Source organism: Crinia signifera, chromosome 5, assembly GCF_055691185.1.
Source record: "Crinia signifera chromosome 5, ASM5569118v1, whole genome shotgun sequence".
NCBI lineage: Eukaryota > Metazoa > Chordata > Amphibia > Anura > Myobatrachidae > Crinia > Crinia signifera.
In genome coordinates, this window is record NC_139221.1 from 158954898 (window position 1) to 158967171 (window position 12274).

Consider the following 12274-nt stretch of genomic DNA (forward strand, 5'->3'; position numbering starts at 1 on the left):
TCTGTTTCCCCCTCTTTGTCACCTTTCCGGGGTACATTCTTTTGGAGTTACATTAATGTATAATATTCTTATAATATATGTAAATGTAAATTCCTGTTTTTTTTTTTTTTTTTTTGGTCAAGAGGTTATTATTTGATTTTTATGACTTTCATGATATATGTAAATGCAAATTCCTTTCTAATGGTCATAGCTAATACCTACAGACCGATTTATATACTTCAATGAATATCTATACTCGCACGGTGGAATACATTTAATTTATTCTCCCCCTTTTCATAGTCTTCAATACATAGCTTGTTCACTTATGCACATAATGCATCTAATAGCACTTTCACTCACTTATTATGTGTATCTAACACATTTAATTTCACTAAATAAATATGGCATCAATATTTTATGATTCCCACTAATTATATGATCATTATAAGTAGATACTTTTCTCTACACCTAAGAATTGCTATTCACGTATTAATCCACTAGATGGACCGCATTTATATGCACCCTTATCAGTCTGATACACTTGTTCACTTAATTAATTGTTTATTAAAAGAATACATTATAAAAAACACTTTAGTCCACTATAACTTAGTCATTTCCTGGACTTTGAAACGCATATGCGTTTCACACATATTATCAATTCTATATAACTGAGCACGTTTATTTGCACATTATAAAAGTATAGACTCGTTTTTCTGATATCTACTGATGGGAGTTTCTCTCCCCTTCATATGTCTTTGATTACTTGATTACAGTTGCGCGTATAGAAATATACGTATTATTCATTTCAAACTTTATTTCCTGTTTATATTTGTAATGGCCGCTGAATGGAGCGCACACGATGTAGTGTGCGTTCCACCGGCTTTCCACATGTCTATAGGCAGCTTACTACAACGCACCATTCTCACTTCCTACTTCCTGCTTTTTTTTTAAATATGGCCGCCGAATGGAACGCACGCAATGTATTATGCGTTCCACCGGCGTATACAGGCTAATTAAGTTAGATATTACACCGCACTCTAACTCCTTAATAGAGGTACAGCATGCGTTTTGGACATAGAGCTCATTCCACCGCTAAATTTTACTTCTAAAGGCTCTGTGTGTCCCTTTTGTTTCATTCTTTAAACGTCCAGTATTTTTCTAAAACCGGAAGTGATGTCATATTTTTTTACTATATATACCCACCGGTCTCACAGGTCTTTCACTTGCATTGGTGAATCCCTGCTGACTGGTTGCTGGTTTTAGAGCTCTCCACTAGTAAGTATTTTGTTTAGATATGACCAAAGAGATGAATATGCATATTGTATTTGGATTGTTACTGATGTTAGGATGATTCTATCATTTAGATTTTTTGTATATCTGGCAATTCTCTTGACACTTCTATTGGAATCACCCTACCTTTATGGTATGTAAAAACTTTTCTTATTTTATAAGTCAAAACTTAATTCATTCTGTAAAAATCCTATTTTCTGGTATAAAAATATATACATGGATTTTTTGTAAAATCTATACAGATTGCGGGAAAAAAATGTATTGAAAATTATACTGGAAAATTATATTGGAATATCTTTGAGACACCTCGATGAAAATTGTTTGTGATCTTACATTATGTTTACGGTATGTTAAAGCATCTTCAACTTGGAAGTTTGTTTCTTGCCCTAAATTTATTGATGTGTTTTTGATACGAATTTTTGTAAAATCATGTAGATTGCTGTGGTCATATCAGAATTGACTCTGGAATACTGAGCAGCTATTTATTGTGTTTATGACATATATGGGTATGTACCGCATATTATCACCATGTGGTGTTTACGGGTAGCTATACCCCTAAAAATCTTGGGTCATCCGTCTTTTTCCTTCTCTTTCCACCTCCATCTCCTCCATTTGTTCTCCATCTTCCTTTCTTATGAAATTGTTCATGTATGTATCACTGATGTTGTGTATTACAATTTTACAGTCATTGCTGATTACTATATCCGCCCCTGATGAAGTCATGTTTTGACGAAACGCGTTGGGCTATTTGTGATCAAGACTACTTGAATTAAACAACAAATCATCTCTGTTCATCAATTGTATATTTGAAGATACCCTTAAATATAAGGGCTCGTTTTATAATTTTTTATACTTTTATATTTTATATTAAACATTGATTGTTTAAAATCTACTTCTGTTGTATTTAGCGCACTCTGATACCCCCCTTTTTTTTCCATATATATATATATATATATATATATATATATATATATATATATATATATATATATATATATATATATATATATATATATATATATATATATATATATATAACATACAGTATATATAAGCGCTCACTTTTTATTTTTTAAATGCCCAGAAAGTGGGTGGCCACATCCACTTTACTTGTGGCCACGGCTCCTTTCTGCGTGTGTACCGATTTTGCCCTTCAGATGTTGGAGGGTATGCTATATTACACGTTTGATAAATGACGTGTAATATTGTAAAATGAGGTGTGACAAACAATAACCTTTAGACATGTATATTTACAAATCATCCAACAATCTGCGTCCTTCCATTTCCTGTAAAATAAAAAAATTATGGTTTCGCTGCCAAGCGCAGGATCTGAGTCACAGACTCACAGTCACTCGGCCACCAACTCCCATCCGCTACTATTAATTAACTAGCTTCTACCTGAATGGATGCTGCTGCTGCTGTCTGCTACTGTATAACACACAACTGAGCGTCCCGGCGGCAGCACTCAGGGGGCGGGGTTATAGCGTCACCAGTGTCACACACACACTGACTGCACAGCTAAGCGGAGGAAAGTAGTGTACTACAGGGAGCTGGTCGTCAGGTAATATTATTGTGCTGGCTCATTATAGTCTGTGCTTATGTCATGCAGTTTAATGTGTTGTGTTATCCGGGTTATTGGATCTGCTTCTCTTGCCTTGTATTTAAATGTGAAAATACAGTTTTCATTGCCCGAGTGACCCTCCCCGTGAGTGACACTGTGACAGCTCTGTGGGCGTGCCAGGGATGTGTAACGAGCGTAGTATGATGACAGTGCTTCTGGGAAAATACACTATTACATACATACTATACAGCAACATTGCTGCAGCATACTGTCTGACAGACACATCTGAAGCGTTGCTAAAGGTGATCAGAAGGTCACAGCAGCGTATTGCATATTAATTACATATGTACCAATGGGAGAACAGAAACCCAAAAGGAAATAGGAGTGTACAGCATACTGTATGTTGCCTGTATCAGGGAAAGGCTCTACTACATTACATTACTGCAATATCCTGACAAGGTAAGGACATGTATAATGTTATTAACCCAGAACTATTATATATGTATTTTATTATTAGTAGTAGTATTATTGTAATAGTCATTTTACTCTCATCTGTGGTTTTAAGGATCATATAGGTAAGTGTATATAGGTGCATTATGATGAATGCTTTCTGAGCCTTTCCCTGAGTTCTAGCTGTCAGAAAAACCTTCAGAAAAACGCAATGTTTAGTCTGTCTGTGGGAAGATAGAAGCTTTGTCATGTTTTGTTCTGTCTGAAATAGAAGTTAATTAAAATGTTCAGAAAATGTTTTTCACTGGTGTAAGTAAATTAGGCTTATGAAAAAATGTTCCTAAATGGACACATTATGGACTGTTGTGTTATGAAAGATGTTTAGTATATATGTGGCACCCTCCACATTTATTATTACCTCTTACCAAGGTAAGTCTTATCACATATAATTTCCCCTATCCCTTTTACTATCACTTCAATTTCACACTAATGTGATGCCATGGGGTGGTTCTGCTGGGATGGCCTGGGGGGTCCTGTTCCCTGGACCTGTCTCAGAGTAGTGTTAGGGACTTCTCCTATTGAGGTAACCTGGACGTGGTGGACAAGCCGATAATAATGGCCATCATTATGCTAATAACCTCAGAAATGCAATATAGCAATGATATTAAAAGGTCTAGCATTTATATTTAGTGTGCACCTGCAAACTCCTCCTCCTGCTTGCTGCACTACAGGTCTCAGCAGGTAGCACCTCATATGTCCAGGGTGTGCAGTTTAGGGCCCCTCCCCCTATGTGCTATGAAAGATTACAATACTTACATACAAAAGTAATGGAGTCACAGAATCACATAATTCAATTGGTGGCATTTATAAAATGACCTCATAAGATCACTCTGGACAGTCCAGTAATTAAGACCGTTAACCCTATCTCTACTCTATAGGGTAGTGAACACTTTTTAATAAAACATTTTTTTTTTTTTTTATTGAGGCATGTCATACAACCATACATTTTATCATGTTACTGAACAAATGTTACATATCATCGGACATATGTTACATATTGATACAAATGAAATAAAGATGTTCAACAATACATCAGTTCAATAAATCAGTTCAGAGTGTTGTCTGTTACTAGTTATTACAATGAATGGTATATGGTACATTTCTAAATTAGGTTACAATCGTCCACTCAAATAAACGTATTTCCTTGTATATCCAACAATACAGAGGTAGTGAACACTTTTGTGTGACTTCCCTCTGCTATAAAGTAAAGTGGGTGCCACATATATTCAGCCAGGCGAGATAATCACAGACAATTGAATTCCACCATTAGGGGTACATTTACTAAAGTGTAAGTTTTTTAGAAGTGAGAGATGTTGCCCATAGAAACCAATCAAATTAAAAATATTATTTTCAACCACTAGTGTGCCCTGAACTGTTCTCAAGTGTTCCACATCCCCCACTTCTAAAAACTCACCAAGATAGATCCCCCCCCCCCCCCCCCCCCCTGATTCGCCCTCCTCTGACTAATGAATCTCTCTGGGTTCCCAAATATACTTATACAAAAGGGTCGTATAGAAATAAGCATATATGAAGAGTGTTTTAGGCACAAATCACAACAAAGGTGGAGGGGTGCGTGTATAAATAAATGGATGCTAATTGTATACACAAAAGGCTGACTACTATAATGTCAAACTGCTTTATGAATTAATTATTTATTTTCTGTAAATTTCGCTTAATTGTGTTCTCTTTGAAGGTTTTAATATGGCACCAGTAAGAGAAAAGAAAGCAACACAAGATGAACAAGCCACAATAACGTAAGTACTACATATAGTATGGGTAAAACAATCATTGTTCCCTGCTCAGTTGCATTACTAGTTTCCATGGAAACATTGAAAAATCAATAATTTAAGTAATGAATGTTTCTATATATATATATATATATATATATATATATATATATATATATATATATATATACGGGAAATCAATGTGATTTTCACATTTATCACCTTACACCAGCCATTCCTAACCTCGGTCCTCAAGGCACACCAGGTTTTAAGTGATATCCAGACTTGAGCACAGGTGACTTAATTAGTAACTGAATTATTTTGATTCAATATCACTAAAACCTGTACTGTTGGTGTGCCTTGAGGACTTTTGTTGGGAATGCCTGCCTTAAGAGCCGTATACACTACGGCGATCCCAACGATGCCGATACTGATGGCGCCAGGACCCGGCAGGGGGGGATTCCGCAACCGAGCAGGCTGGCAGTGGGGGAAACAACGGTTATGCTGCAGCATGGCTATCATTGACGATGTCCTCCCTTGTCCGAACATGGTGGAGTGCGCCTCGTTAACGATGCACAGCGTACACACTGGACGATATTGGTCACAATATCTTTCAGAAAGTCCCACAGTGTTCTTTCAATATGGTGCAGACTTATACAAAAACTCCATATATTTATAATAAAAATAAAAAAACAAATAATAAAAATTTGTGACCATTAAAATAGTAACATTGAAAAGACAATTGCAAAATTGTTGATGGTAATAGCAAAGGCAAGACGCAAAGGGAACTGGAGTCACTTGAATTCATATGGTAAATCATTGGAAATCATCGGTATGCGTGGAATCAGTGCGTCTTTGCCTTTGAATTTGCACAACTTTGGTGAAAATTGCGAAAAAAACAAACAAAAAAATTATGTTGATCCGATTGCTACAAAACTTCACAGGATCACCCGCTGGGCTAATCTGAAGATTTCCTGAAAATGTCATCAAAATCGGTGATGCCATTTTGTAGTCCATAGGGAACATACACACATACACCAGGGCTCGACAGATTCCTGGCGACCAGATTTGCCAGGAAGCAGTTCGCAGCGGGCAGAGTGGTGGCTTGTGCTAATGTCAGGCAGTGCATTTGGAAAACTCGCCCAGCTCTGGTTGTATAAATTCAGGTCCGTGGCTCACAAGCTTTTGAGATAGCTGCGCCGTGGACTGTGCCCCATGTCATTTCTGAAGACTTTTCAGAGCAGCAGCAGCATAGTTACTTAGTTAAGTCAGAAGTGTGGTACATTAGTGCCGCGCAAAAGCTGCTGGCGGACTGGCGGCGGGGCGGGACCACCCTGTGTCCGGATTTGACGGTGGTGTGACAGGCGCTGCTCACTTGCCTGGGCCTACAGTTAGGAGGCTGCTCATGGGTGAGGTGAGCGGAGGGGGGGTACACTCGGTAAGGAGGCTGCTGCTGGGTGAGCGGGGGTACAGTAAGGAGGCTGCTGCTACAGTAAAGAGGGTGCTGCTGGGTGAGGGGGGTACAATTTGGAGCCTGCTGCTGGGCGAAGGTGGTACAAATAGGAGGCTGCTTCTTGGATGTGGGTGGGGGAGCCAGGCAGTTACGAGGCCGCTGTGGAGAGGTGCCCCCACTGTAATATTTTTTCTGGATCCACCCCTTGGATATGGTATAATGGGTAATGGGCATTACGGTGTGTCGTATAACATTTAATGGCCGTTACGTTGTATGGTATAACGTGTAATGGGTATTACAGCGTGTGGTATATGTAATGGGCATTACAGCGTGTGGTATATGTAATGGGCATTGCGGAGTGTGGTATATGTAATAGGCATTATGGCGTGCGGTATATGTAATGAGCATTATGGGGGGCGGTATATGTAATGGGCATTATGGCGTGAGGGAAATGTAATGGGCATTACGGCGTCTGGCGTTATGGGCATTACGGCGTGTGTAGTAATGGGCATTACGCCATGTGGCGTAATGGGCATCATGGTGTGTGGCGTAACGGGCATTATGGCGTGAGGTATAATGTGTAACATTTGTAATATAGATACAGAGTACCGCAACACTCGCCACCCCTGCAAATGGGGTGCAAGCAGCAACATTTGTAATAGTGATTAAATGGTGTAAATTTTTGGCGCCCACTGTCCCTATTTTTAGTTTGTCTGGCTCCTACACTTTCATCCTGGCTCCTAGATTTTTTCAAAATTTGTCAAGCCCTGCATACACATTTTTATATATAAATCGCATAATCGATTTATATATATATATATATATATATATATATATATATATATTTATGTTCATTTTCATAACTAATGATACCTTTGCTTGTCTAGCTGTGCTGTAGTACTTTTTTAGTTTGGCGGTCTGTTGTATTATTTTTCTTAAAACAAGGGTTTAAAACAAAGTATTTCACTGATTTATTAATTTATTAAGCATTGCAAGTGGTGCATGAGGGTTGGGGGTTAAATTAGAACCCCCCTCCCTTCCCCATCCCCAATGGACAGCCCCTAGTGAATGACATATTGAGGGGCATAACCGCTTGTCACACCCTCATTTTTCTTATTCTTGGGCTTGCCCAGCCTCTCCCCAGGTTCATTGCTGCTCAGGGACACCATCCAAGGGTGACACCAAAATAGCAGAGCAGCTCTACATTTGAATGTCCCCTCCAGCACTGTGCCGGCACTCCCTACAGTGTATGCACCCACTGCCACTGCATCACAGATTTTCCAAATGCTTCTTGTTCCATTAAAGTGTTTAACGCAGTGTTGAAGAAGACAGCATATGCATTCAATTATGCTTTAAGAAATAATTCTAAGAACATTGTATAATACTTAGCAAAATACATGATGATCAATCAGGTAGATATTTTTAACACAGCAATCATGTCCAGTGGAGTACCTAAAATTTGTCTGCCCCTCCCCTATCTCTCACCGCTGCACCTGACGCCACCGGGTCTGTTGCTGCTATATTGCCGGCCTGCTGGGTTCCTGTCTGCGGTCCCGGAGCTCCTCCTGATACAATAGAAATGCCCCTTGCAACATGTCCAACGCCACACAGCAGACAGTTATTTTGGTTAATATTATTCAGAGATAATAATGTAGAGAGCGCACACTGAATAAAGCACATAATATTTATTAAAAAACAATTAATAAAAACACTTATTCACAATCTCAATAATATAACTAAAAGATGATTAGACACACACGGGCAACCACTTCAATCTATCACAGTTCTGGTGATGTAAATAGAGTCCGGCGGCTCTTACCCGCTAGGTGGAAGATGGAGTAACCAATTAACGGGGAACTGATATATTGTAATTATTGTATCAGAAGAAACTGCACGGAAGAAACTCAATTTAAAATACAGGCGGGCGAAATGACTGAAGCATTTCTGGAACAAGGTTACCCCCAGAGGCGGAACTACCATTGGTGCAGCAGGTGCATTGCACCGGGGCCCCTGAGGACTAAGGGGCCCATTGCTGTCTAGACCAGTAGCTTGTACCCCTGTCACCCACTGGTGTGGGGCCTAAATTATTCTTTTGCACCTGGGCCCAGTACTCACAAGTTCCGCCACTGGTTACCCCAGAAAACTTCTGGAGCGAGCCCTTTCAGAAAGCTCAAAAATTAAGAGATCGAGCCTTTTGGAACCCAAAATAGATTCAAGAACTTCTTTCACAGATAGTCCTTTGTTCATATCAAAGTTTAATGTACATTCAGAAGAATTGAGAAAAAATAATCAAAAATAATTATCAAATTTTGAAATGTAACAATATACTAGCTCCTCATCTAGAGGATGAACCTAGAATGATTTTCAAGAAAAATAGGACATTGAAAGATATTTTGTCACCTAGCCATTTTCAAAGTACCAGTTCACCTAATGTACATACACACAGCGAAAAAATTGGTTGTTATAAATGTAAAAGGAGAAATGTATGACTTGTAATCACATTAGGGAACCAAATGACACATTTCAATTGACAGTTATGGGTACAACCCATGTGATTAAAAGTCATACTAATTACCAGACAAACTATATCATTTATCTCATTACATGTATATGTGGCTCACAATATGTAGGCCGCACTATTAGGTCCCTGAATGTTAGATTCCTCAAGTATAGGAGGAACATAATTAAAGGTGTTATGAATCACTCCTTATCTAAACATGTCAAAACTAAACATAAAAGTGATTGTACAGCAGTGACGTGCGGTGGTGGCTGTGAATAGAGAGGCACTGTCACAGCCATCACCGCACCCCCCCCCCCCCCCCCCCCGGGGCCTGGCGGCAGGGGAAGGTTGCTGCCTGGCTGCAGCCGACACCTGCTGCCCCCCCCTCCAGCAGCAGCCAGCAACCTTCCCCCACCGCCATCTCCGTCCTCCCCGCCAACCCCCCATTCCGCACCTGGCCGCCGACACCAGCGCCGCAGCAGCCGTCCCCCACCGCCACCTCTGTCCCCCGTCATAAAATTGTGTACTTACCAGGCAGGGGAGAGGGACACAGCACGCGGCAGGGAACCGGGACTCGGGAGCCAGGGCACAGGGGAGCAGGGGAGGGGGGAACAAAAGTGACACTGTCATGCTTAAATTACAGGGGCTGGTGTGATTGGACAGCAGCTGGATCTGCTGTCCAATCACAGCAGCCCTTGTCAATTAGGCACTTCTAGAAGTGCCGCTTTTGGCGTTATTTTTAATGGGCTTTTTTAGCTAACTGCTTAGCCCTGCCCCAAACCCTGCCCCCCGCTTCATCCCATCGCCGTTCTTTATGGGAGGCACGCTTATCGGTGCCTCCCAAACTAGATTAAATAATTCAATCTAGTAAAATAATCTAAAGAAAATACTTATGACACAGAATATGTGTCATAGGTATATTCTTTGTATTATTTTGAAACAAAATGACAGGGGAAGCACTGCCTCCCCTGACTGCACGTCCCTGTTGTACAGTCTTGAGAATACATGTGATCGAACATGTCAAACACACGTTTAGAGGGGGGGGGGGAAGGTTCGATCGGTTGTGTGCACGCGAGGCTTTCTGGAAATTGTTTCCAGCTGGCCTTAACGATAATATAGAATTAAATAATGTTTGATTTTATGTAATGTTGATCCGAGTTGACCCCAAAGATAAATCAATGGGGTCTAGTTTGCTTTAGTACTGCGCTTCTCACTTTATCCCTCATCTCATGTGATCCTTCTCTCCCTTTTCTCTCACTTCATCATATTTTATCTTACTGTATTTATTTATTTTGTGGGCTGTTACCCACTATACCAATATTAGTATTATTTTTTGTGTTTATTTAAACAAAGAAAATATATTAAGCTCTCTTGCTCTAATATGATGCTCTTGAAATTGTTTAAATTGTATGTATCTGTGTTGATAATATATAGTCAGGACAATTTTACCCATGCAATATTGCAGCGGTCCTCAAACTATTTTGCTCTGGGACCCCGTCAGGACAATAAAAATTATTTCGGGACCCCAGCAAGTTACCACAGAATGGTCACACACATGTGTGGTCAGCAGACAGTATGGTGGAGGCACCTAATGATGGGAAGAGTCTGAAGTAAGAAATAATTCAACTTATTTTTCAACCTACTTGGATGAGTCATTAGATAAGTCATCAGCCTGATGGTCAACAATATGGAGTTGCGACCCCATGCAGAGGTGGTCGCGACCCACTTTGGGGTCAGGACCCACAGTTTGAGAACCATTGCAATATTGGAATTCACGATCCAAGAGTGATAAGTACATTATGCACTGTATTAGATGAAATGTATTATCAAAGAACTTCATACTAAAAATAACGAAGTAGAATAATATACTAATAATAAAAATCTTGTAAAATAAGTGCAAAATAGAATCTCTGAAAATTTCTACATGCCCTCTTAACGGGATTCGAACCAGGAGCTAGATGTGCTCTTGGTCTGAGTCCGCGTCCCTACCGTTGAGCCACAGGTTCCATATATAGTTATAGTGAGCTTCAGGAATATATGAAGCTATAAAAATATAAAAAATATATAAAAAAATTGAAAGAAAATAGATGTGATTTCTAGTAGAAGACTGAGTAGAATAATAGATTTATTGTGACCTTCAGAATTGCCATTTTTTATTGTTTGTAATATAATTGTTATGTTATGTTTTGATATGGAAACAATGTAAAATAATTGACTTTCTATTTAATGATGATTTTAAGCCACACAAACTGGGCTCCCACCCTAATTAAAGGCGTGCTGCAAGTACAGGTGTACTCTAATTGAAGTCCTGCCATTGATTGGTTGATTCACCTTTTAAAATGGGAAGCCAGACACACTCCCATATCTTCTGAGGAAACCCTCTGATCCTACAAAGGAGAAACGCGTTAAGTCCGGGAGGACCACCCGGCATCCACTTATACCCACCACTTGTTCCATTATCTGTCTGCAAATCCTACCATCTTCTCCCTCTGTGTTGGTGTACCCACAAGCGGAAGGGCGACCTGCGGCGAACCCTAACCGACCTGAACTACCAACGGGACCCCCGAGAGGTACAGCTTGCATCAGGTCTCACGGCAGCAAGAGTGCGGCAGGTATCCTGTCACTCCCGACGTTGGCTCTCTCCATGGGACCTCACGGCGGTAGATTATTATTATTATAATTTTATTTATAAGGCGCCACAAGTGTTTCGCAGCGCCGTACAAAGGAACAATACAGGCAGACAAAACTTGGCATAACATTGAATAAATAACAAAAATACAGTACAAATAAAGAGCACCACAGTTCAATACACATTACAGCTTAAATGTAAGTAGTGAGGACAAACAACATACAACTTGAGGCTTGAGGCCAATGATGGAGATGAGTATGCAGACGAAGATGGTCACTGAGTGTTGGAGTAAAGGAGAGCTGTGAGTGAAATGTGAAGAGAAGTGGGCTTTGACAACAGGAGGGAAGAGGGCCCTACTCGGAGGAGTTTACAATCTAGTAGGAAGGGGAGACAGACAGATTACAAGAGGTGCAAGCGAGGGGGTGGTGGTTAGATAGCAGGATGTAAACAGGCAAGGGGTCAGAGAACCAGCTGGTTTATGCAGTGGAAGGGTACGCTTTGATGAATAGGTGAGTTTTCAGTGCCCGTTTGAAGCTTTGCAAGGTCAGGGTGGAGGAGAGACGACAGTCGTCAGCTGACTGTCAGCTGACCGTAGAGGGCGGGAGTGTGTATGAATGGAGATGAG

At 40.2% G+C, this 12274-nt stretch overlaps 1 protein-coding gene across 3 annotated transcripts in view; it reads left to right on the forward strand.

Annotated features, from left to right (window-relative positions):
* Positions 1–2751: 2751 nt before the first annotated feature.
* UPP1 (uridine phosphorylase 1) overlaps positions 2752–12274 on the forward strand; it is a 37706-nt gene continuing 28183 nt past the window's right edge. The window contains exons 1-2 of one of the 3 annotated variants that reach the window (XM_083188180.1): positions 2752–2830; positions 5034–5094. In XM_083188180.1, the coding sequence (XP_083044306.1) occupies positions 5042–5094 (53 nt within the window). In that variant the 5' untranslated portion in view covers positions 2752–2830; positions 5034–5041. Of the gene's footprint in view, positions 2831–3017; positions 3290–5030; positions 5095–12274 lie in introns of those variants that run through there. The other 2 variants (XM_083188179.1, XM_083188181.1) reach the window with 2 other exon arrangements.